We start from the raw sequence: 26471 nt of genomic DNA, 5'->3' as shown, positions 1-26471 counted from the left end.
GGATAATTACTTAGTGTTTCACATTAATGAGAATGTTCATCATATCATTGTGAGAATGGACACTATGTGAAAAACAAACCCATGACTTTATATCTCATAGTTCTGATGAGATTTCATTTAAAAATCTGTCTAGATAGCATCAGTTCAAAGCAAAAGTTACCTGAATGAGATTTATATTGTAATGTAGAGACCCTTCAAACCCCAATGATAAGGTGATCCCCTGTGAGCAGCACTTTGCAACTGCGAGGAGGAAGAACTCCCTTCTAACAAGAAGAAACCTCTGGCATATCCAGGTTCAGGAGACGGTAGCCATCTGCTGTATGGTTGGAGGGTGAGAGGGAAAGAGAACAGAAAAAAGAAGCAGAGAGTATTATGAGGATAAAAGGCATACCTTTAAGATTTATGAAAGTGTGAGTGAATATTATGATAAGTCACAATAAGATACATTCTGGACGCGTGGCTTAATTTTCTTGGCAAAGTTGTGGAAAAAAAAGGAGTTTGCATGTTCTCCCCGTGTTTGCGTGGGTTCCCTCCGGGTACTCCGGCTTCCTCCCACCGTCCAAAGACATGCAGCTTGTGGGGATAGGTTAATTGGATAATTCAAATTGCCACTAGGAGTGAATGTGCGAGTGAATGTGAGTGCGAATGGTTGTCTGTCCCTGTGTGTTGGCCCTGCGACAGACTGGCGACCTGTCTAGGGCAGGGGTCCCCAATCTCAGTCCACGAGGGCCGGTGTCCCTGCAGGTTTTAGATGTGTCCTTGATCCATCACAGCTGATTTAAATGGATAAATTACCTTCTCAACATGTCTTGAAGTTCTCCAGAGGCCTGGTAATGAGCTAATCATGTGATTCAGGTGTGTTGACCCAGGGTGAGATCTAAAACCTGCAGGGACACCGGCCCTCGTGGACTGAGATTGGGGACCCCTGGTCTAGGGTGTACCCTGCCTCTCGCCCTATGACAGCTGGGATAGGCTCCAGCGCCCCCCCGCGACCCTGGAAAGGATAAGCGGAAGCGAATGGATGGATGGATGGAAGTTGTGGAAAAAAGCTTCAAAAACGTTTTCTTAAGTAAAACAGTATTTCTGCACATTCTTTATACATAAGCACAAATAACACACTGCATAGGAAAAAATACATATTTGATATTTATGCTTCAAGGTTACAGATATTTGTATACACATGACATCATCAATATAAAGGTAATAATCAGAAAAATAAGAAAAAATAAAGACATTTCAGTTAAACTTGTAAATTCAAAAAAGGACTGTTTTGTGTGCATCAGATGAAAATATTCAAAATCATGCTGTTTCAAATGCACCTGAGAAAAGGACACAGTATGAATCTAAATGTAAATCAGCGTTCAGTCAATTTAAATTTGTAAAATCTTTCTTTGAAGCAAAAACAGAGCAGAAATAAACTTCTAATAACTACATTGTTGATGTTTAGATACAGCTGTGGCTTCTGCTGTGAAAAATGCTGCATGTATACCCTGTATGTAACCTCACTAAAAAAGTGAAGTAAAAAAACTGAGAAAGTTCAGCTGATATATTAACAAAAATAGAACTTACATTATACAACAGCATCATCTGACAGTTACCAACTAGTTAACCTTTAGAGACTTTATTCTCATAGTTTTACATTATAAATAAACAATATGCCAGAAAAAATGCAACAAAAATAGTATGGAAACAAATAATACTGGGTATAAATTATTCTTTATATGACCTCTGTGAAACCTGTCTGTGTACAGCTGGAGATATTACATAACTGCAACTGATCTTCTGTGAACATCAGCATTACATCTTGACGTCAGGCAACCTACAGATGAGAAGGATCATTTAAAATAGAGCCACAGAAAGCTGAATGATGTAACACCAGCTGCTGCTCCTGTAGGCTGTCAATATCCTGGACGGATGATCTGATAGATAATCAAAGTGGCACTACAGGCCACTAAAATGTGCTTTAAAAGAGGTATTTACAGCTGGAAAGAGACCAGTCCAGACAGACTCTTGGTAAAAACAAAAACTAATTCATTAATAAATCAATACATCAATCAATAAATAAAAAGCTCACGTAAATCAAAACAAAGCTCTAATACAAACATGAGCACATATTACAGCTTATTCAAGTTCAAATAATGAAATAAAACCACTGAAGGTAGACTATTTTCACGTCAGTGCAGTAATGCTGTACTAATAAGTTTAAGTAGGTCTCGCTATCTGATTGTCCATCAGCATGCTTCAATAGAAGATATCTTTGTCAAGTGCAGTTTAAATGTGACAAATGTGCTCGATGAGTCTGGCTGGAATGTTTTTCTCATGGTGCTGAGGGAGTCATTCATCTGGGACTGGCTGATAACTCGGTCTGCGCGCAACGCGGTCCAGTCGGTTCACGGCCACACTCTCAAACGCCCTCCTCATCAGAGGATGCTCCTCCAGGACCTCGCTGAAACTGTCCGCGCTCAACGAGTACAGACGGCAGTAGGTCTCAGCCCTCACGCTGGCTGTGCGTCGTCCCTGTGTCAGCAAGCAAATCTCTGAAACAAGGAAGACATCATTTTAAATATGCAGTTCATCCCACTTGCTAAATGAGAAGATCTGAAGAGCTGAAGTCCATTTACCATCACTTCCATCTACAGTTATTTAATTGTAGAAAAAATATTCATAAGTGGAAAACTTTCAGGACAATCATCTCAGGAGTAAACATTCCAGCAAATTCACCAAGAAGCCAGACTTTGCAATGCTCAGAGAAACACGAGAGCTACATCTCAGACTGCAATCCTCAGTTAACACGTTAAATTTTAAAGTTCATGACAGTACAATTAGAAAAAGACTTAACAAATATGGTTTGTTTGGAAGGTGTATCAGGGGAAAGCCTCTTTTCTAAAAACAACATGGCAGCATGGCTCAGGTTTGCAAAGTTGCATCTAAACAACAGTAAGACTTCTGAAACAATGTCATTTGGACTGTTGAGGTGAAACCAGGGTCGTGCCCATGAACTCTGTATGTCCAAGTACTCTAAAGTCAATTGTGAGGATATTGGTCTGATAGTTAAGCTTGGCTGAAACTGGGTCATGCGACAGGATAATGACCCCAAGCACAAATCTACAGCAGAATAGCTGGAAAAAAAAGAGTGGTGCAACGGCCTCATCAAAGTCCAGACTTTAACCTGATTAAAATGCTGTGGTGGGACGTCAAGAGAGCTGTGCATAAATTAATACCTGCAAACCTCAATGGACTAAATCAATGCTGTAAAGAAGAGTGGAACAAATGTCCTCCAAAGTCACGAAAGTCATACAGAAAAGAATTAATTATTGCTGCTAACAAGCGACTGAATCGTGGGGTATATTTATACTGTTTCTGCATTCTGGCTTATTTTTCTTAAATACATGATGACACAGCGTACTCTGCCATGTGTTGTTATTCATCTGAGGTTGTATATACCTCATTTTAGAATTGGGTAAAGGCCAAACTGAAAATGGGATCAGCATCAACTTTCATAATACAACAGAAGTAGCACAGAGGAAAGTCACAGATCCTCTTATATTTATGTTAGGGAATGTTGTAAAAAGGTTGAAGTCAGTGGCAAACGATTTACCCCCAAAATATGCTCCATCGCTGAGCTTAATCTCCTTACTACCGCGTGGGATGATGGTGACGGTGCCATGCTGGATAAAGTACATTTTCCGACCCAGCGTTCCCTCTCGTATAATAAAATCTCCTGGCTGGAAGACTTCGAAACGCAGCTTGGTCAGGATCACCGTCACAAAATGAGGGTCAGTGTTGGCAAACAGTGGCATATTGGCTACGAGTCCACGACAGTTATAGCTGACAATCTCCTGCATGAGGGGGGAAAAAGCGTAAGATAGAAGAACTTGTCATAAAATATCTCTGCCAGTTTTTTAACTACAGTCATATGTGTGAGAGATTTGGTAGATTTGAAACATTAAAACATCAACAGTTGTAAAGTTTTTCAGTGTTTATATTTATATATGTGTGTGTGTGTGTTTTAGGTTTGTTGTTCTTACAAAGGATGACTAGGGGTGACAGTTTTAAATATTTTTTTAATGACTGTGTGATTTTAAACTTGAAAAAGTTGTAGGATAACATTAATTACATATTTCTGGATACAAAGTTGCCGTATTTAAATGTTTCTTTTAAGTGTAACATGACAAATTCAGAAAGGCAGCAAATCTACAGCTTAAAACTGAGGATGTGAAGCCTTTTTTTCTTGAGAAATAAATGAAATTCATCACCAAAATATCAAAACCATTGTTTACTGTATATCTGTGGTGAGGTATGCAGCAGGAGTGACAGATGGGTTCAAGGTGGGATTACATCAGGGATCAGTTCTGAGCCCTTTCTTGTTTGCAGTTGTGATGGACAGATTAACAGATGAGGTCAGACAGGAGTCTCTATGGACTATGATGTTCGCAGATAACACTGAGAGAAGTGAGAGCATAGAGAGGTGGAGGTACGCTCTGGAGAGAAGAGGAATGAAGGACAATAGAAGCGGGACAGAATACATGTGTGTGAATGAGAGAGAGACAGGCGGAAAGGTGAATATGTAAGGAGTAGAGATACTGAAGGTGGATGAGTGATGTATAATGTGGAGACTGTGGCACTGGCAAAAAGACTGGAGGTGATTGGAGGGATGGTGGTTATATCCTCATGAGATATTCATTTATGTCCTCTATAATGGACATTTGATTTGGTCTATATCTTTTGACTTATTTGAGCTACCTTACGAAGACCTGATGTGCTAAATAGAGGACATCCTGGGCTTTCCATCGGTATCTCATGTGTTTGGGTGGCTTCTTTTAGTTCCAAAGAGGCAGGAAATCATTTTTAAAAATTTCCTCGGTTCTCAGGAGGATTTTGGTCATGATGTTAAAGATGAAGCTGCCAGGTGGGAGCAAAAGAGGAAGACGACATAAAAGATTTATTGACATAGTCAAGGAGGGTATGCAGAAGGCTGGTGTGACAGAGGAGGAGGATGCTGCGATAGAGTGAAATGGAGGCAGATGATCTACTGAGACAAAAGCCAAAAGAAGAGGAAGAAGCTTACAGATCAACATACAAATCAAATAATCTATGTTTTACCATATTGTGATATATAGCATATTATTATGGAAAAAAATATGTCAGTTAGTCTATAAACAGGAATAAAAGCATTGTTAACTAGCTCTTAGCATATCTAACAGCTGATCTGATATTTTCCAATTTCATTATAAACTAAATATCTTTAGGTTTTGGAGTCTCGCTTAGATAAAGGCACATTTAAAGAAATTTTCATGGACCCTTTTTAACATAAAAGATGAACTTATTCGACACTTAATAAAAAACTGGAGAGAGGAAGCAAGAAACAGCAGGTAAAGTCAAATGTTTGATGAATAACACACCTCCTTGAGTGGGTCACTGAGCTCTCCAAGGATGTTGTCCTCATCAAACATCTTGCCTTGGAATCGCTGCTCATAGTAATCGTGGATCCTCTGTCTTAAGTCTGCTGGCAGTTTGTGAAATGACATGTACTGCTCCACTTGTTTATACTGGAAACAACAGAAAACACACAATTAGTCACATGTTCTAGCATGTGTTTGGTGAATTATCCCCAAGAACAATAATTACATATTCATTCCATTTGTTTTGCAGGCTGTTTCTCCCGTTTTAAGTGGATTACAAACTCATTTGTAATGGGCATTGGCAGACAGTTATCCAAAACAAAGGTGCCGCCATTTGTCCATCATCTGTTCTGCTTTATCTTGTGAAAATCCCCTGGAATGGGTCATGGTAAGGCTGCAAAATCCATTAGATAATACACATATTCTCTAGGCATTTGGCACAGTTTGTACGAATAAAGTACGAGCAAGTAAGCCAGTCTGTGATATGAAACATGGCCGGGATATTAAAGCTCAAAGCCCGAATCACATTAGCATCCATGTGAGGTTCCTGGAACATATTGTCCACAAAGCAACTGAAGCTGCAGGTCACGAGTGTACATGATTACCTTCTCTTGATACTGCCGATGCGAGGCGTCCAAGGACTGGACCAGGTTAGTGGCATGGCCGAGGAACATGGCGTAGCACGTGGCCCCGACTACCATGCTGACCATGGTGAGCCAAACATCGGTCATGCCCTCTGGAGGGTGAGCACCGTATCCTATGCACAGCATGTGACTCATGGCCATAAACAGAGCGTAGGAGTACTGGATGTGCCATGTAGAGTTCTGAAAAGGGTAGTTAACAATGAGGCGAGTGAGACAGAACAGGAAATGAGGTCATCTATGAGTCTGCAACTTTGGGAAAATACAGACAGCTGTCAGCCGTTTCACATCCAAGTAAAGATTTTGTATCTTGTAAAGAATACTGTGTTCAATGAGAAGAACAACACCAGTGACTCTTGCATATCTCTGTTAAACCTAACCAGAAGCTAAGACTAAAACACGGCAAAACAGCTGGAAACAAGTTTAATTAAATGCAGTCCTTAAGGAGTCTTCAGGAATATTTCTCCAGGCTTCTAGAAGGACACTCAAAGCTCTTCCTTGGATGTTGGCTGCCTTTTGTTCTGTTCTCTGTGAAGCTGATCCCATACCGCTTCGATAATGTTGAGGTCAGAGCTCCGGGGAAGCCCATCCGTGACTGATAGTGTTCCATGTGTCTTTTTTAATCCAGGTGTGCTTTTACTCGACTGGTAATGTGTTTGGGTTCATCATGTCATGCTACAGATGATGATGATGCTGTCATCCTTAATATATATTGATGACAATTTGAAGTAACATTTCAAATTTGGATTCATCACTCCAGCAGACCTGTTGTCTCTGATTTTTAGTCCAGTTCTTGTGTAATTTGGCGTACCTCAGCTTCTTCTCTCTGTTTCCTCTCCTTATGAATGGCATCTTGACAGCCACCCTTCCACTGAGACCATTTTTGATGAGGCTTCAGTGAACAGTAGATTAACTGAAGGGCCAGATGCATCTCTCAAGTCCTGTGTCAGGCTGGATTTTTGTCCCGTTTTTTTAAGAAAAAGTCTTTCAGATATGATTTTTTGGGCGTGTGACTGCATACCATGCTGAGATATGACAAATGAGGAGTGGCTCATGACTTTTGCACAGTATGTATGTGCAGGTGCAGTGTTCGACACTTGGTCCTGGTTTCAGTTAAGATGATCTCCAAATGTGAGAACAGTATCTCATTTCAATTTTGATTTTTACTCTTGCACTCAATGCACATTGTTTGCGATATCACTGTGAGTTGGCATGTCATGACCATAGACGGAGGTGTGGTTTTGCCAAGTTTGTGGTTTGGTTTGTTGTGGTGTGGTTTTTATGCCACTGAGTTAAATGACTTTGCCTCCTTCAAAAAAATGCCAACTAACACTGATCTGATCAAATATGGAACTGGAGCTATATACCCACATACTAATTTAAATATGTAATTTTACTTTGTTTTCTTCATCTACTCACCACCATATTGTTTTTGGATACCCAGCAGTCTGGAGGAAAGTCTTGCAGCATAGGTACCATAAAGGTCAGGCAGCCATCCCAGTGACACAACAGCAACATCATGCCAATCAAGTTGACTATACGCACCACAGCACTGGCCAGGTCATAAGTCATGTGGAAAATCTGTCAGAAAGAAAGTCATAGAGACGATCAAATTAGGACATTTCTGTTTATTTTGTTTTAAGCACATGCCCGCTTCCCTGCATTTGCATTACCTCCTCCCATTGGTGGATGTATCGGATGAGGCGAGACAGACGAAGAAGACGCAGCAGACTGAGGATCTTTGTGAAACGCACAATGCGAAGTGCACGGGCGGTACGGTACACGTCTGATGACTCGTGTCGGGATTCAAGGTCGACGATGAGAAAGATGTAGTCGACAGGGATGGAGGAGATGAAATCCACCAGGAACCAAGTGCGGAGGTAATGAATGCGGATCTCTTTGGGGTCCAGGATGATGTGGCTGTCCTCTCCCAAAATGCCCGTACGGAAGTTGAAAACCAGATCCATGAGGAAGAGTGTGTCTGACAGGACGTTGAAGGTGATCCAGGGCATGGTGTTCTGGTCTTCGAAGAAGGTGATACCCCAGGGCAAAATGACAAGATTGCTCATCATCAACAGGAGCATTACGATGTCCCAGTAAAACCTGGAGAGAAGAGGATGGGTGCAGAGCTCGGTTTAGGATCACAACCTTTACACAAACTTTAAATGGACCTATTTGTACTTTGACCGTTTCCAGATTTACAGATGATTTTCAGATTTACTGCAAACACATCTGCTCATTCCGGGCCAAACTGTAAAAAAAATGAAAAGGTGGTTATTCAAATATATTTCAAGTAATATTTTAATGAACCCTTTTGAATTAAAACTGAAAATCTATGCGTTAATCATGACTAGACTGCTTCGCGCACGTAGTTATTTCTGTACTGTATGTCAGTGCTGACATATCACAACAAACAAAAAATTGCATGTGTTGTCAAGAGAAAAGAGCTGACTGTGAACGCCAAAGAAGTTAAGTGAATCATGTGGTGCACTGCTGTTTTTGAGTTTTTCATGAGGGTTAAATGTCCAATAATAGTTTTATATATTTATATTGCTTTTTATAGCAAATACAAATATATGTTCACAATATAAAATGAATTTTATGGTTGTGTGGCACATCTGCAACATTTTGAATGAGGGCAGTCACATGTATACCTGGTACTAACATGAACTGTAAGGTTTCTGTTTGCTCTTCTAAGTGCATCAGAATATTTAGGAACACGCTCCAGCATCTTCAATTAAAGAGCAAGCAAATCTGTTAGCTTTGACATAATACTGTCAAGAGTGCTCTTTTTGTGTTGCTTACTGATGACAGTTTGGAATTACTATTACAATTTTAAGAAAAATAATATCATCCCATGGCCCGCTTACACTCTCATCAGAATCCTTTCCTGTGATTCGTTCATCACGCACATGTCCATAAAGCTGTTGCTGTGGAACTTTAGCATTTAGCTGATGGCTCTGGCTGGCACTACAGAAGAAGTTTGAGCATAAACAGAGTAACATTTATAACCGGCAGGTGATTTTAAATGTTTTAAACAGCTTAGCAAATATCACCAAACTGTACAAGCTAAAGGTATAGATGACTGAGAGCTTACCGTACTGTGGTGAACGTTACAGCTCTGGTGCAGAGCAGTTTGGTGGTTAATGGTCAGTGTTGTGTTAAATTGAGGGTAGCAGATGTTTTTTAAGCTGATCTGTCTGCTTATATCTTGCTAAATTTAGTTAAATCCACAAAGAATAGTAAACTTTAGAGCAGCAGCAACACATGTTTGCGGATCACACCCCGTATGCAAAGAAAACAAATCTCCTGGAGCTCACAATACAATTTAAAAAAAAATCTTATTTCTAAGTGATTGATTTTTCCCCACGCTCTGATGCACATTAGGGTGCCCCCATCTGCCCAATACCACTTTAATGTCATCATACACAGACTATGCAGACTGGACACCTAGTAGCAAAGATAGCACGTAATCGAGCTTTTTGTTTTTAAGTCACTTTCTGTAAGGGAGGAGCTGCTAGCTACTAATGCTACTTGTTCCTGTTCCTTGGCAGCTTATGCTATCGAGAAGAGATTGACCTTTTAACCTGCTGGGTAAAGTTTCTCTTAAGGATGTGATCATGGTGTGTGCACAGCATTTATACCCAGCTGAAATCCAGGCCCAATCTGATCCATCTCCCCATGCGATGATCCGATAACGGTCCAACCTATGTGCGTTACAGCTTGCATGCATTGTTCCAGATCCAGATTGGATATCTTGATTGCACGTGCTGTACAAATACACTGTCTCCTTCATGTCATACATGTCCCATTTCCCTATAGCTCTCAAATGTCTCGTACACCGTCGGAAGACATGGTTTGGATTTTCTTACAGATTGTTTCCATCGGCTGTCAATCACACTGGGTCTCTCTCGCTCTCAGTGACTCTTTGATTACAAAGGCACAGAAAGAGAACTTGACGCAGACCAATTTTGATTACAGTCACCCTTCAGTGATTGCAACGTGAACCCCGTGACAAAACTGAGCAGAGACAGAAGTGATTGATGTGTTCTTCACTCGTGTCCGTGCCCTCTCTGTCCACTCTCTCCTTCACATGAGTGCTTACCATTATTTCTCATGTTGCAGCAGATTAGAGGCTGCTTGCTGCTATTAACTCCACCAATCTGGAAGGCATTATAGCTGTTGACATTATAGATTGAGTCTGAGTGAGAGGGAGAGAGGAGCAGAATAAAATCTGCTGTATCTAAAACCTTTAGACAAGCTTTAATAGCAGCGAGTGCAGGACAGGAGCATGAGTGTATTTTGATAGGATTTCAGGTTGAATTTGAATAAAGCAAAGGCTTACTGGTTTGTACTTTACTGAAAAAAAGCTTCTTTGGTTAGTATTCAAAGTATCATATTTGATGCAATAAAAAGGTAATAGCCATTTTCTGGCTTTTTTGGAAGTTTGTGTGAATCTGGGGATGTTATATCTGGTTCAGGTAGGTAGGGTAGTAGGGTAGGTGGGTAGTGAATGTTTATTTTACTTCAACTGTGTGAATATTGCTAAATTTTAAAATAGGATGTCTGTCATCAGCCCTCCGCTGATTCAACTCACTAAGCTCTACCGCTCCACTGTGTTTGAGCTGTTGGTGCTTTCTGGCATATCTGACTAATATTGTTTTTGTGGGTAAAATTCTAATATTTTATTATTAAAGATTAACAGATGTGTGTGTCTATGTGTTGCACCTGTACAGTTTATGAACTAATCAGTTTAGGTAGCGTTAGCTGCTAACTTGGACTGCACCAGCCCATCCAAAAGTAGTCCTCCAAAAACACAACATAGTGGTGGCCAAAGTGCTAGTGTGGAGGCTTCAGGCCTGCAGAGTCTAAACCAATCAGTGATGTCCCTGTGGCCATGTCCATCTTTTGTATACAGTTTATAATTTTTGGAAATGAAATTACTCTTTTCTCCATACAGATCTTTTAGCTGCATGCAGCAAAAGTTTATCAAACATAAGCAGACCACAGATGCATATTCATATAAAGATATATACTTATAAAGATTGGGGATGCTGGTTTTATGGCAATCAGTCACTTTTACCCAGAGTACAACTAATTCCACCTTTATTCAAGCTGGGTCATAGTGGAGCTGGGGGCTATCCCAGGGGACATTGGGTTAGAGGTGGGATACACCCGGAAGTGTCACTATAAGTCTAATCACAGCTCCAACATAGAGATTACAGACAAACCGCTCACATACAGATTACAATCAATGTAGAATTGATAATTAGCTAAACATGGACATCTTTGGAACAAGGAGGACGAAGCACTAGAAAAAAATCCACAGATTCCACAGAGAAAGACACCAACCAACTGTGTGACCTTAAACTCTAAACAGGAAATCTGACCAAAACTCTACTGTCCCAACTCATTCATTTTTAAGAGGAAGTGGGAGCATAAGGTTTAAGAAGAGCAGGCCTGCGCTAATCCCTCCCTCAGCTGCCTGTGTATTATTGCATAATAGAGTAAGATAGGAATTATACGGATTCTTATGGGCAATAATCCCCATGCATGGGTTTATCCCATCTGTCTGGCATCGGCCTGAAGTTAAAAATTCTTTAAATTCACTGGGCTATTAGTGACCTCACCGACAGATTGCTTAGGCATCACTCCTGAGTCGTTGTTTAACCCTGAAAGTTGAATTATTGGACAGATCCCCCCAAAGTGAGGCCAAACTAGATTAGGAAACTATTTGGATGATTTTCAATCAGATTGGTTAAATCGTGAGTATTGATGAATGCACTTCTCTCTCCTCCTGGGGTTAAAAAAAGGAGTCACAAGGGAGTGATATCATTAATCCAGATGATCTTGTCCTATATACTGTATCACTAATCAAATCCCTTCATCGCCTTATCATGTGCTGGGAACCATGACATCAGCTGCTATCCTGCAGTCTGTCCTTGAAAAACTGGATGTGAGTCCTCAATCAGAGGGTGCTTAGTGGGATAAAGGGTAAATGCTTTCAAGGGAACTCTAAACAATATTGAGGGACTGGAGGCACCTTGAAATGGAAAATGTCACTGGCCAAATTTCTGTCCAATTTTTGCAGTTATAATGCGTTAAGTTACACAAATTGCGCTAAAATGAGAGCAAATTAGTTTAAGGGCTTTCTCCTAATTACCTGAAGTCACTGTAGGGGTGTATGATCCACACTCCAAAGCTTTTAACCCTCTCCTGCTCAGCAGCAACACCTTTGTGACTGCCGAACATGCGCAGGGAGAACTTGTTGACCCCGGGCTGCAGCATGGAGCCGAACTGCTTCTGGAAGTAGGTGGCCTGGTCCTGAGACTGGCTATCGCTGTCTCCTTCGCCCTCTCCGTCGGTCTCCAGGAGGCCATCCGGATCCGCTGTGTAGTCGTCATTGTGAGTCTTGACCAGGGAGAAGAGCGTCTTGCTCACGTCGCTCCTCTTCTCTGTCTTCGGGGAAGGGGTGGCAGGCGGGGTTGCCCTCTGGGACGCACTTCTCCATTTGGAGAAGCGAAGACTGCTCCAGCTGCGGTACCTGGGCGTCTCCGGTTTGGTGCCAGAGCCGTCACCTTTCTGTCCGTCTAAACTCCTGGAGGGGCTGCTCATTTTACACTTTGCACTTGCAGGTGAGCGAAGCGGAGAGGGGGTTTTACTTTCCCTCCTCACTTGGCTTGTTGGAGCCCGATGGTAAAGTTCACTTACTAATAAAGTTTAGTGCGCAAGGCATTTTCATTTGGCTTCCAAATTTAACCTCCTTTACATAAATTAAATGCATAAAGATCAAATTATGAACAGCATTCGCTGCTATACTTTAAAAAATTATAATGCAGCCGCTAAAAAACCAAAAAAAACACTTTTAAGTACCTGGAGGTCACCGTTTGCTTCGCAGAGAGCCACACACACACATCTTACGGAATAAATCAGATCTTACAAAATAAAACATCCAGTCTTTCTTCACGTGCGTTCTCGTGGAGTAGGTCCATTAAAAAAAAGTTCCCTTAAAAAAAGTTTTTTCATGTGAGAAACGGAAAAATGAAAGTTCAGCTGTGGGCTGCTGTGTCCTCCTCCCGTCTGACCGTGAGAGGAAAGACGCATATTGACAGAGAGGGCTCAGTAGCCTTCAGTAATCGGCTTGTTGTAATAACTGAGTCCACTCCACTCACCTCTCTCCGCTCCCCTCCTCCGCCCTCCTCCTTTGAGGCGAGTCCCGGAGCGGTGATGCGGCTGCTGCAGGTCGTATTGCGCGGGGCACGACCGGGATCATCAGCAGAAACCGAAACTTAATGAATTACTCATTAGTGGTCAACCGGTGTCAGAGGTAACACCATCAGCTGCTGAAGTCATGGTGAACCCGGCTAGGTTTTCCACAGACTCCACTGCTTTTACGCAGTGCTTTGTCTCATATTCTGTCAGCAGGATAAAAAGGGCAACACCGACTTTATTGTGGCGTAAAGTGCTTATTTCTGGATTCAAGAAAGAAAGCGTACTTTAAGATTAGGTTTTTGTAGTTATATGTCCGATTCTTAATTTTAACTTACACGAAAGATTATTAAATTTGCTATTTTAACTAACTTTAACCGTGCATAATCATTTTATTTGAAATAACATTTTTTGGGGGGTACATTAAACATTTCCTCCACATTGTACATCCAAACCTGATGCCCTCAGTTTATTAGAAACTAAAATAATATTTTCCAAACAAATTCTTCCTTGCTAAATAAGTGACTTATTAAACAGCCATTTACCATCCGTGTCACACACTTCACTGCTTTCCTCTGGAGTTTCTTTACATTAGTCCCACGCCTCTATGCATCCAGGCTTTTCTAGCAGCTACAAAGATTTGGAGATTTAAACCACCTGCTGAGCTGCTGCTGATATGGAAACACAAAGAAGGAAAACTCTGTACATCAACTGTCTATAAAAGCAGATGAAGGGGAATTCCCAAGTACACAAACACCATATGAGAGGAAGGGTACATCATATCTCTGTAAAGAACAAGGAAGAAACGAACTACACATTTTTAATGAAGGTTGATTTTTTTTTTTTAAATTTTTTTAATTATTAACTTTATTCTCATTGGTTTTATCCTTATCCGAAGCTGTTTCATTGTTTGTGTTTATGCCACAGAATTTCCTGAAAGACAAGGATACATCATTATTAATCCAGCGCTTATAATTCCTACTTTTTGCAAAGGTTTTATATGTTTTGGAACTAGAAGAACAGAAAAATGTGGTCTTACTCAGCTAACTTGCTCGTCTTCACATAGGCACATACTGGACTGTATTGTGTCTGTATTTCTTTCAGAGTGTTAATCTCCTTAGTCCAGGCCTCAACCTCTGCATCCAAGGAAGCTGGATAAGAGAAAAAGAGATGAACATGCTGGACCTTAAGAGTTTTGCTAGTGTTTGACCACATGGGGGCAACAGGGCACGGATTACCTGTGTGCTAAGTGTGCCTCACCTTTAGTTTCACTTTGTGTCTTTTGGATACTTTCCAGCTCTACTTGTGTGGTTTTCTGGGGAAATGTTGTAGAAATGTTTTACAGGTTGGACTGGATTCATGTTACACATAAAAAAAACCAACAACTTGTAATACTATAAAACAATTTCAGATCAACAGCAGCATTATGGATGCCCAGCAATATAACTGTGTATTCATTTTTAACCAATCATTTTGACAGTTTTGTACCAACACAGCAATGCAAAAATACTCAATTTTAAGTGAAAAGCTTGCATTCAAAGCAAAATGTGCTGAAAAATGTGTGAAAATTCATGGATTAAAAAAAAGTCTGGCCAGATGATTATTTTTTTTAAAACAGCGGATAATTTGAAACATCTGGAAATTTCAGGATTTAAATCCTGAAATTTCCAGATGTTTCAAATTATCCGTTTGTCTTCTACTCACCTTGTAATTACAGGGTGAGTAGAAAACAAACCGTTGAAGCTTAAACATATGTAAAGTAAATGCAAAGTGTTTCCTTCTCAGATGTGGTTTAGTACAAATATGAGGTAGCACAAAGAGGAAGTAGAGTTCTATAGCCTTGTTTTTGTTTTAAGTTAAATTTCCCTATGCAGGCAGTAACACTGGGTGCTGATAAGAGATGTTTTCTCTAATGATGTTTAGTGTTTGCATATTTAATATAAAACCAGAAAAAAAACAGGAAAAATTGTTACCATTTGTTCTTGGCATGCATCGTTTTCCATTTTCTTCTGCTCCGTTTCTGAACTGAGTTTATTGAGTGCAGCTTCCAGATTATTCACTTCTTCCTGGCTCTGAACCAGCAGTTTTTCCACAGAGGTTTTGAAGACGTCCTTACTTAGATAGTCAACAGTAAATTGCTCAAACGCTACATCCATTTTTTTAATCTTGCTGTCCAGAATGCTCTTCAGTTGATACTGGCTCTGGGCCACCATCAGCAGTCCCATGGTCACCAAGACGGATAAAATAATCAAAATCCAATTAGTCTGCATTGATGCTGCTTCTGGGGAAGGACAGGTTTCTATAGTCATGCTTTAGACATTAGCAGTGCAATTAAAAGGCATTTCATTTCCTATTATCTCCTCTTACCTTATTTTCAGCCAGTATATTCAACTTTAGTTCCAGTTCTCTTCTGCTCACTAATCTGCCACACAAACTGTGCCTGAATGGAGACCACAGCACACAAAGTGCATGCTGCTACTTCATGGCGGAGAGAGCTTATAGTGGTTATTTTCACTTCCTCGTTTGCTCTCACCTGAGAGATAAAAAGGGTGGGGGCCAGTGTGCTGGTTAATCAAAGCTAAACTTTGCGTGTCACGATTTTAAACAGCTGCTGTTAAACTACTACAAAAGAGGCAGAAAAATATCAGACATGTAATTTTATTTGATAAATTAATCTCAGGAACTGGAGTTTTTTTGTATGCACATTTAGTATGCTATGTGCAATTCACTTAGTCGTGGATCATCCTGTCTTCCTGGTTGGGATCTAAGCTTAACTTCAAGCATACAGTTTCCAGACTGGCCACATATCTTTTCATATATTCTCCTACCGTCAGCTCCAGTTGGACTAGTATTTCAGGTTTTAGGAAGGTGGAAAGACAGAAATGCCTGCTTTGTATGTGTCTGTGATGGTCTTGTTTTGTTTGGTTGTCTAACAGCTTGTGTAATAGTCAAACTGATAGCACAGAAAGTATTCACCATACAGTGTGGTATCTAGCAGTGTAAAGTGTTTTTTGGTTTTCTCTTTATCGCCAAGCAAAACAGTCATGTGGACATGAGATCCGGAAGAAAAAGAAAAAGCATTGCTAAATATAGCGAACAGTGGCTGTAGTATAAGTAGCTACTTGTGATAGGAGCATTTACTTTTTACCTGTGGCATGGTTTCCCAACAGATAAGACAAGAGTTTAATTCTTTATGTCTTTATATTACCAGGATCATAATGGTGTTACAGTACAACAGCACTACATCACAATGTGAGAGCAGTAAATGCTCCTCTGGATCCTTTAGAAAATAACTAAGCAGCTGTGCAAACAGCTCGCACCCTCTCATTACTCTTCTGGTTGTAGACCAAAGATCAGGGTCATTAATTACACAGCTGATAAATATGTGACAGTAAGAATGCAAAACTGCTGCCACAAAGGTATTCACATCCATATAAGGGGGCAAAAAAGGGAAAGCGAGGCTCTGTAGTTTTTTTATCCTCTTATGTGACATTTGTATTTGTATCTTTAAACATCTTTTAGTTTGTCCTTATGACCTTTCACATATTTTTCAATCCTTTGTTGTGAAATATTTTAAGCTAACTTTATACAAACATAGTCACAGTATGTCACAGGCCAGACACATAAGCTGGAGCTCATCCCAGACCTGTGACAGCCAACTCCAGGAAATAGATGGATTCTCATGTGTTGTTGTGTTTGCACTGGGAGAAGCCAGAACAGCTATCTGGAAGCTGACTGGTCAATTTGTGAACTTTAGAAATGTAAGCATCCTGAATCTCACTGAAGTGATAAGTGCACAGGTAAAGAGGATTTAAATATATGCCATTGTCAGGGCAACTTGTTGATTTTATAACAATACAAGATGGAAAAGTCAGTTTTCTTTTTGCATTTTCTTGGTGTGAATTATATAATATTATTTTTTAGACCTAATAAATGTTGTCACAACCCAGCTCAAAGTATGTGACAGGAAGAGGGAGACCACATACAGACTTAGGAGTCTGTTAGATGATTTAATTAAATTATATTAAGAAAAAAACAAAAGAAAACTTTAAATATTTTCACATTTAAAATTCTAGTTAAAAAAGAGACTATAAAATATTTGCTCTGTGAGATTTTCTCCTGTGACAATGTTGAAAACATTTCTTTTATTTTTTCAGCTCTGTTTACCTGAAGAAGAAAGAGGGTGGAGGCCAGTTTGCAGACTGAGTGGACTTCACCATCGGTAAGGATTTAAACAGCTGTGCTTAAACCATTTCATACAAGGTAACAGTAATATCAGACATGCAATATTTCTGACAAAGTAACCTAAGTAACTGGCGGTTTTGCACACTCCCTTAGGCTTTGTCTAACACACTGGTGCACATTATTTTTTTGCATTCATGCATCAAGCATAAAAAAATCTGGATAGTGCAGTTTTGAATTGTTACATGTGCCCAGTGGTTCCCAGAATATGTGGGCAAAGAAAATATACTATATATAATGCTTACCTACGGACATCATTTTAACATATATGTGAATCTGACATGGAAATGGCAACAATTTTAGGATTTTTTTAAAGTCATACAGACATGACTTTAATTATATACATGTCACAAAAAGACATTTGGTTAGTTATTTCTTTGTTGTAACAGTTCTTCTTGGCTTTAAATCTTATGCCTGTTTATTTCCCTTAAATGGTTTCACATTTGTAAGAACTGTTTGGCATTGGTAGAGAAGAGTTGGTTTTCCATGAGCACAACCCACATAAACTGCTGCAACATTTAAGTGGAAATAATCAGGCTCCAGTGGTATTTAAATATAAATTAAACGTTAAACACAAATCTCCTTACTTTTTGTGCTTATATTTCATAAAGTCGGGAACCAAGGTTACCTTGAAGCCTACAGTTTGCAGTCTGCCCACATATTTCATAAAACCTGCCCTTGTCAGCTCCAGTCTGACCAGAGTTTCTGGTTAAACTGACATGGAAAGAAATGTCAGCTTTCTTTTTGTCTGACAGCTTGTGAAATACTCAACAGAACTCTTGCTATACAGGCAGCAGAGACAAGATTTACCACACAGTATGGTTTAGTGAGAGTTGGCAAAAGTACAGACATTCTGTACTTAAGTAGAAGTATAAAAACTACTGTTAAAAAAGTCCTAAAGTTGAAGTACTGATTCAACTTATTTACTCATGTAAAGGTAAAAAAAATTGCAGGCTCTGAAACTTACTCAAAGTAAGAAAGTGAAAAGTAGCTATTTGGATGTTTGTATTTTTAGAAATAGAAACATCCTCCTTCCCCCAGAGGTGTTAAATCGAAAGTAACAAGCCTGTTTTGAAAATGTAGAGTAGAAAGTACAGATACTCAAGTAAAGTAGATACTTGAAAATTGTACTTAAGTACAGTAACAAAGTATTTGTACTCTGGGTATAGTATGGTACCAAAAAATATTGGAACATCTTCTTTAGCATGAAATTTGGGTACCTGTTGGGTAGTAGGAAAAGTATGGAAACAGCACTAAAGGTTACATATGATGACTCATTTCTGTGTTCGTTAGATCACAGAAATTAGAATATGCTGTAGGAATTATAGGTACTGCAGTGCAGTGGTTTGAATCATATCTACATATCTATCAAACTCCAACTTGCTCATGTAAATGGGGAGTTGTCCTCACACACTAAGATTAATTATGGAGTTCCACAGGGTGGTGTGCTGGGACAACTTCTGTCTACATTATACATTCCATTAGGCAGTATCATTAAAAGGGATAGTTTACATTTTCACTGCTATGCGGATGACACGCAGGTGCTTGCCAGATAACAAACACACCAATTAGTTGAACTGCAGGAATGTCTTAAAGATATAAAGACCTGGATGGCCGCTAATTTTCTGCTTCTAAATTCACATGTAACAGAGGTTATTGTACTCTGTCCTAAAAATCCTAGAAACATGGCATCTAATCAGATACTTAATCTGGATAGCATTACTTTGGCCTCCAGTAACACTGTGAGGAGTCTTGTTTTTGACCAGGATATGTCCTTCAATGTGATAGACTGCTTTCTTGCATTTACACAATGTCACTAAAATTAGAAACGTCCTGTCTCTAACACTCAGCAGTGCTCAGTGGATGATCAAAGTAGATAAGAGTGATGACGCCAGAGTGAGTACGCGAAAATATGACAATACCCTTAATCTTCTCTAAAACTGACTTCATACTTGCTCTTACATAGATGGAAGGACAATGGCTGAGAAGACTGTAATATAAACAGAAATATTTCTGGTGATAAACTCAGGATCAACGACTCTTCCAGTTACCCTTCAGTTAAAAATAAATGAATAAGCTGACCATGAGTGTCAGTGATGAAGTAGCCTACGTGATATGCTGAGCATGTGGGAGATTTGAAAATGTAGACATAACACCACAAGACCTGAGACAAGCACTGCTTGTGTCTGTTCATGGCACACGTGGTGGAAATGCGCTCGACAATGGCCGATGCACTGCTCTTGGTTGCCCCGGTGAAATTTAAAGCCTCTGGTTTTAATTCGAATTTTTCTGACTCAAACGGATCAGGTGATGACTGAATACAACAACTTTAGAATATTTTTGGGGACTCTAAATATGATTTAAAAAAAGAAAGTATCAGGAAGCATTTTTTGATACATGCTCAATCATCCAGGTAAGGAAATCGTTATGCAAAGGTATTGTTTATTAGGTTGGGGAAACATGTATTCAGCTGAGACTGACGAAGTCACTTGGATGAGTGATGAAATGTTTCTCCCACTGAAAACGCTACGCCGTAATGAGCAGACTAAACCTTTTTGTATCAGGAAGCATGCACACTGGGGCTTCAAAATAAAAGTCAAGTTCTCTCTGTAGTTCTCTCTGTACACAGTACATCATTTGATGTCTGTCTTTTGGGTGTAAATTTGTGATGAACTGTAGTAGCACTGCCCTCACTTTGCCCTGGTGTCAGAGGCTGACGCAGGAGGCAGGAAAGCACTGCCTCCTGTGTAAAAATAATTTACAGTCATCTTTTTGCAAACTAGAACTAGTAAATATGAACTATTCAACCCCCAGCCTTTCACTGGGTAAACCTGGTTGAAGCTGAGTCGTCTGTGACATCTTTGTTAGTCTCATTGCAGTCTGATGGGCTCTCATTTCTACACTGACAGGTAGCTTTAAAAGTATACCATGATTCAGAGACATGACCAGGGGACGAAGAGCCAGTCGTGAGCTGTAAATATGCTTTATTGCAGAGGTGGGCAACTCCAGGCCTCAAGGGCCGGTGTCCTGCAGGTTTTAGATCTCACCCTGGGTCAACACACCTGAATCAAATGATTAGTTCATTACCAGGCCTCTGGAGAACTTGTGGTTACATGATGACATCCCACGGTGCCTCTTGTGTCACAGTCACGGAAGCTGGCTGTGTGGAGTGAGGAGGTGGAACCAAGAGCAGACACGGAAAAAACTTTGATTTAACTAAGGGCGAGCCGTTTATTGCAGGCTGGTTAAACAGTACAAAATAAAAGGGCAAAGGCAAAACTAAACAACAACCTAGACTGGGTGAACTAAGATTAAAACATGAAAAAAACCCTGAACATGAAGACCTCGCATGGATACATGAAAACTTAGAAACATGACATGAACACAGCAGACAAAGCAAGACGATCGGAGAAGGAATGAATGAACACACAGGAGGTGATCAGGGGAAGGTGGAAACACACGGGAAAACAGCTGATATGAATGAACATAATGACGCCACGGGGTAGTTAAACTAAACACACTGAACATGGAAACACCAGACTCTTCACAATAAAACAGGAAACATAATGAGACACAGACATGACAACATGAGTTTGACAACACAGGACATGCAGACATGAAATATATGACAGATTAAGACACGCAGACTTAACATGACAAACCAATGAGGAAATACATACAGAGGGAAAAGGGGACTGGAAATGAGACATGGACATAACTAAGCACAAACACAACATGATGGCTGGGGGGAAATGCATGTGACAGAAGGAATGGGTCACAAGGGGAAACATGTAAAGAAGAGGAGACATAAACACAGGGGATAAAGTCACATGGGGAATCTAATACAACTGGGCAACCTTGGAGCTTAAGATAACTAAATGAACTTAAACATACATCATCAAAATATATGAAAACTCAAAACGCTTGGTAAAGCGACCTAGGATCCTGACATCTTGTGGCTGTGTATGGTTTTTCTTCTGAAGCCCCTGTTTCTTAAATCAGCAAACTGTTAAATTGCCAACACATCTTATTTCTTGAGCCTTCAATCCTCCAGTCCAATAAATGACACCAAACAAGCATCAGTTACAGAATAAGCTGTTTGGCATCCCAGCTGTCATACGACAAGAGCATTAAGAGAATTTGAGTTTCTCAAAAAAGCTTAAAATATATGAGTACCAAACAAACACTAAAATAACATTTTTTTTAATAACATTAATTCTTATACAGTACATTAAATAGAAATCCACTGAATTAATCATGAAAACACAGATTTTAAGAGTGTTTAAGGATCACAGAGCACACCAATAAAATGCTGACAGACACTTATTGATTTGGTTGAAGCGAACCATGTTACCAATGTTACACCACAGCTAATGGGTGGTGTACCCATTAGCTGTCAGTCAGTCAACAGCAGACAACAAATGAATGCACAACAGTTAAATTTTATACACAGTCTGTGAATAAAACCGGGACACAATGTTCAGCATTCTCCGGGACTGATAACAGTATTTGAAAACAGGTTTACGGGAATTTAACCTTAAGCCGTGTTCAGTCTGGAAAAAGAAATCTGACTGCTTTTGATAAACCACGTTACTCCCCAGCTTTGACCAGTCAGCAAAGATAAGCGAGGAAAAATATCATTTTCTACTTCATGGTTAATTAAAAAGTGGCTTGATGACATAAAAACAAATTAAGCACTCATTTTTAATATGTTTACATTCTTCTCTGTTTATTACAGTTTACTGAAACTAAATTACAACTAGAGTATGTGTGAAAAAAAAAAACACTGAGTGAACTGCCTTCACAAAGTGCTGTGTTTGCATTGCAGTATCTATTCCACACTTCTTAAATCTGACCACCGCTTCCCATATGAAACAAAACACTCCAACTAATGCTAAATGTTATGACGTGCGGTGTACAGACCAGGATCCAAATGCAGAACAATACGGTGGATAAAGTTAAATAAGTCCACATAAAGCACATCAGCAGCACCAATGGAGAGCATCAACAAACAATCTAACAAGGTCAAACACAGAGACAGGACGACTATTTATACAAACTGGGCGAATCAGGGAGAGGAGGGCAGGAAGCAAAACTGACACAGGACTCTTCCTCCAAAAAAACAACCTGTGGGAGACATGAGTACAAAACTAAACAACACGCATGAGATGAGGAATCAGAGTCTGAGACAGAGGGAGGCATACCACAAACACAGGGGAGGGTACGTCTGCTAAATAATAATAAAGTAAAGAGTTATGTTAGATCCCAGATGTGCCAGCCCTCATTTCTTTGTGTTGTGGTTCCAAAGATCCAAATGTTCTTTATTGGACGTTAACTCCTTTTTCACCCATTTTCAGTCCAGTGCTGGTGCCTGACCATTTTCACAGGACTGTTATTTTGTTGAGCCGCACATATACTAGAATAAGGTGACAACAAGGCAAGCTGTTTGTACTGCAAGTTTATTTAAATGGCAGTAAATAATTTTTCGTAATGCGCAAGTTATTTTTGGCAGTGTAACAGTAATTTAAAGTATTGCATAACTTCAGGTAAAGGAGACACTTCTTTTCTGTACACCCCTTTCAAGAAGTCGTGTTTGAACAATGATTACGAAAGAAGGAAAAAGTTAGGCTTGGCTCCATAAAGCCTGCAGAGTTTTATGGGATTGATATTTTTTCTTTAAGCTGTAAAAGGAGAACAGTCCTCGTCACATTTATGGTAAAATAAAAGGACAGTTGAATAATAAAGAATACGTCATGCACATCAACATTATAAATATTAAGTAAAGATGTAAAAAGACAAAGTTAATCTGCGCACCAAAAAGTACAGCGTATTTACGATGTAAGACTGGGCAAATAGTTTTTGTTTTTCTGTATATTTACCATGAGATTGTACACTGGTTAAAATTACTTATCATAATAACTTATTTGTTAAAAACCTGACTTGGTACCCCCTTTAATCTAATGTGCCTGGCTGCATTGAATAATAAATACTGACTTTCATGCTTGCTAAAATTGTACAAACTTCTGTATTTCCATTTATGTTTGAACATTTCAATAAATCACTGCACCCATGTCCCATTTTCCTGCCAAAATATAATGAAATGAGGGGTAGCTCAAGACTTTGCACAGCACTTCATTTGTTTTTGACATGTCATAGCAGACAAATAAAAGGTGTAAGTAATATGAATACAAACTCGATTCCTTAAAGCCTCTTCAGTCTCTTATGCTGTTCTGCTCTGTTTATAGAACAGAGTCATTGCTGATGTTTGGAGGAAAGTCTGAAGGTCAAAGGATCTGCTCGTAAAAAACAAAAACAAAACCCCCCAAACTCTGTTATTACTAATGATCTTATTATGTCTCAGTTTGGACTGATTTCATCCTAAGTGAATGCCGACTGTGTAGACCGACCTTGCACGCATCAGCAGATATCCCTAAAGTTCAAACTCATTTAGTTTTTATCTCAGCAGCCTCCAGTATTATTACACCACCTCATCCCCTCATATCGTCTCCCTTCCCAATGTGCACCGGTCACTTCCAAGCATTTCACGCCCACAAATCCTGGCTCTCCCATATAAGCTGGCTGAGCATCCTCTCTCAATACATTCACAGAAGCCTCTTCAGCATTCGATTCCCATCACACCGCCATCCAGCCATGACTTCAGCTGAGCGCCTTGCAGGACTTTGCATAATTGCTCTGGTGCTGTTTTATGGTGCACATCTGGGAGGTAAATAGATAGATTTAGAGATTTATTTTTAAAAGAATATATACGTTATGCATTCTTCAAACTGTAGTGCTTTGAACCTTTCCATTTCTTCTTGTTGGATTTCCACAGAGACCAAGAAGAACTCTCATAAAGAGCCCAACGTCCCGTTCCCCCCTGCCCGTCCCACCACTCACAATCTGGCTGCCATTTGTCATCAGGGTAGGGGTCGCCCCAGGTACCCTCCCAGTTTCTTCCCCAAATCCGGTTCCAGCCACTTCCGACGCCGCGGACATGCCATGAACCGCCTGGAGTCATGGTTCAAAGTGTGCTGCAGTGGACATCTAGATGAGCAGAGCAGCCAGATCCTCTGCTGCGCCCAACAAGCGGTGAGTCTCTGACTGAGTGTACGGGACAGAAGTAAACCTGAAAACACTTAGCATATCATCAGGGAGAGTTCTGCTATTATTTACTATTTATACAGTCAGTAGGGAATTAATAATGCAAATTTTTTAGCTTCATTGTCTTAAAATTTATGGACTGTCCAAAAAGCTTTGGTTTTCAAAACTATAAATTCATACAAATTAGTATAATTTTAAAGAATACGACACAGTAAAGCATTTTATACCTGTATTTTTGTCCCCTTCACTGCTGAAGCCAGCAGTTTCCAATCACTTTTATGTAAATTGGTGAGTGACAGTTGGTTGTGCCAACAACATGACGATGAAAATACTTCAGTTAACTTCAAAACTGTTGAAGAAATACTTGGGCAGATGACATGCAGGCTAATCTGGAAGCTGCAGTGGGTTTACACTCCTGAAAAAGCTTTGGCTGCTTGTGTTCAGCGATCTGTACTTCACAGTTTAATTCTCAGTTACTCCTCTGACCTAAACAAGCAGGGACTGTTGTGGAGGGCCAGGCTAATAAAACATAAAATTAATATTTAACAGAACTGAGTTCAGCTTATTGATGTGGGCATCCTCAAGAGAGCGAGTTCCTAATCTTGCCCCTTGGAAAAATGAATTGCCCACCTGTGTTTTAGATCAGCCTTCTTCTAAACTGGCAGCTCATCACAAATGGATGTCTTCAGTAGTGGGTGTGTGGAGCTGCTGACACAGAGTAAAAAGCCAGGGGAAGAAAAAAATCACGCCTGAAATGTCTAAACGTACAACAACCTCCCTCGCCAACTTCTTTTAAACTTTGGCCGTAATTATTAGAAGCATCCAGCTATGACAGAAAATAAAGACAAATTGCATTTTATTTATCAATGTAAACATAATAATGTAAACGAATTTGATCAAAAATAAAAATGACAAGATGATTTTCAATTATAATACAAGCTTTAAAACTTTTTTTTATGTTCAAGCATTTTATAGTGAAACACTTTATTTTTATCTTGAAAGGTGCTATACAAATAACATTTTACTTGACTTTTACTTTTAAAGTTTTCTGAAATACTCATGCAGATGGAAGATGAATTGACTAATGCTGAGCGAATCGCCGTGAGCTGCACCTGCTTACAAATCTGATTCCTCTAACATAAATTTGTGGTGGTAAATACTTTTTTCCCCCCGGCTGGTTAATGTGACGATACTGTGTGACATGACTCTTCTTTCTTACAGTGGAAAAAAGCCCTGTCTCAGTTCTGTGTGGAAGAGTACTCCACCATGACCCTCCCGTACGAGTGCTGTGAGAACACCGGTGAAGCCCGCTGGTCATGCTTCGACAGCGAGCTGCCGAACCCAAACTACACCCCAACACCAGGCTACGATGCCCCTGAAATCCCCGAGGAGCCTGGATTCACGTTTGACCCAAATACCTGCTAGAGGTGGAAAATAATAACTTCCCACTCTTTCACATTCCTGTAGGGTGAAAGTATTGAAGAAACACTTGCAAACCTCTAACAGACAATGCTTCATACCATATCTAAATCTTGTCTTTGTCCCGTACAGCCGCTCCCTGATGCGGACAGGACATACTGGTTTGGTTTACGCTATCTAAGGATAATTAGTCCCATCTAGCCTTGTTATCATCTCAGCATTTTAACCAAGCTTTGCCATATTAATAGGAAACACATTTTTAAAATGCAACTCAATGCTCAATGTTATAAGGCTCATAGAATGTGTCTGGCTTAAATGTTGTAATTTCCGACATGTAGTGTTTTTAGAGAGCAAAATAAACACACTCCACAAAGAGTCTGATGTGGCTTTTTCTTACCATGAATGTCTGTTATAGGCTTGATATATCACCTTCAAAAATCAGTCTTTTTAACATCCA

At 39.8% G+C, this 26471-nt stretch overlaps 2 protein-coding genes across 4 annotated transcripts; one reads left to right on the top strand and one right to left on the bottom strand.

The window, feature by feature from the left end:
• Positions 1-1069: 1069 nt before the first annotated feature.
• hcn3 (hyperpolarization activated cyclic nucleotide-gated potassium channel 3) lies at positions 1070-15784 on the bottom strand. Of its 3 annotated transcripts, XM_019350994.2 has the most exons (12): positions 15620-15784; positions 15226-15533; positions 14513-14567; positions 14292-14403; positions 13798-14185; positions 12207-13458; positions 7717-8146; positions 7463-7624; positions 6008-6226; positions 5403-5549; positions 3599-3839; positions 1070-2537 (listed from the first exon to the last, which is right to left on the bottom strand). In XM_019350994.2, the coding sequence occupies exons 6-12, from the start codon at positions 12656-12658 to the stop codon at positions 2335-2337; spliced, it is 1854 nt and encodes a 617-aa protein (XP_019206539.1). In that variant the 5' UTR covers positions 12659-13458; positions 13798-14185; positions 14292-14403; positions 14513-14567; positions 15226-15533; positions 15620-15784; the 3' UTR covers positions 1070-2334. The 3 variants fall into 3 exon arrangements, with proteins under 3 accessions (XP_019206539.1, XP_019206540.1, XP_019206541.1); XM_019350995.2 differs by lacking the exon at positions 6008-6226 and having other exon boundaries at positions 15620-15780; XM_019350996.2 differs by lacking the exons at positions 1070-2537; positions 3599-3839 and adding an exon at positions 4910-5029 and having other exon boundaries at positions 15620-15779.
• Positions 15785-24058: 8274 nt separating this feature from the next.
• On the top strand, positions 24059-26389 carry ecm1a (extracellular matrix protein 1a). Its single transcript, XM_003452452.5, has 3 exons — positions 24059-24218; positions 24327-24583; positions 25817-26389. Exons 1-3 carry the CDS (start codon positions 24146-24148, stop codon positions 26018-26020), a joined length of 534 nt encoding a protein of 177 aa, XP_003452500.3. The 5' UTR covers positions 24059-24145; the 3' UTR covers positions 26021-26389.
• The last annotated feature ends 82 nt before the right edge of the window (positions 26390-26471 follow it).

Source organism: Oreochromis niloticus, linkage group LG22, assembly GCF_001858045.2.
Source record: "Oreochromis niloticus isolate F11D_XX linkage group LG22, O_niloticus_UMD_NMBU, whole genome shotgun sequence".
Lineage (NCBI taxonomy): Eukaryota > Metazoa > Chordata > Actinopteri > Cichliformes > Cichlidae > Oreochromis > Oreochromis niloticus.
The sequence above is the reverse complement of the archived record's forward strand: the minus strand, read 5'-3'. Positions and strand labels throughout refer to the sequence as shown.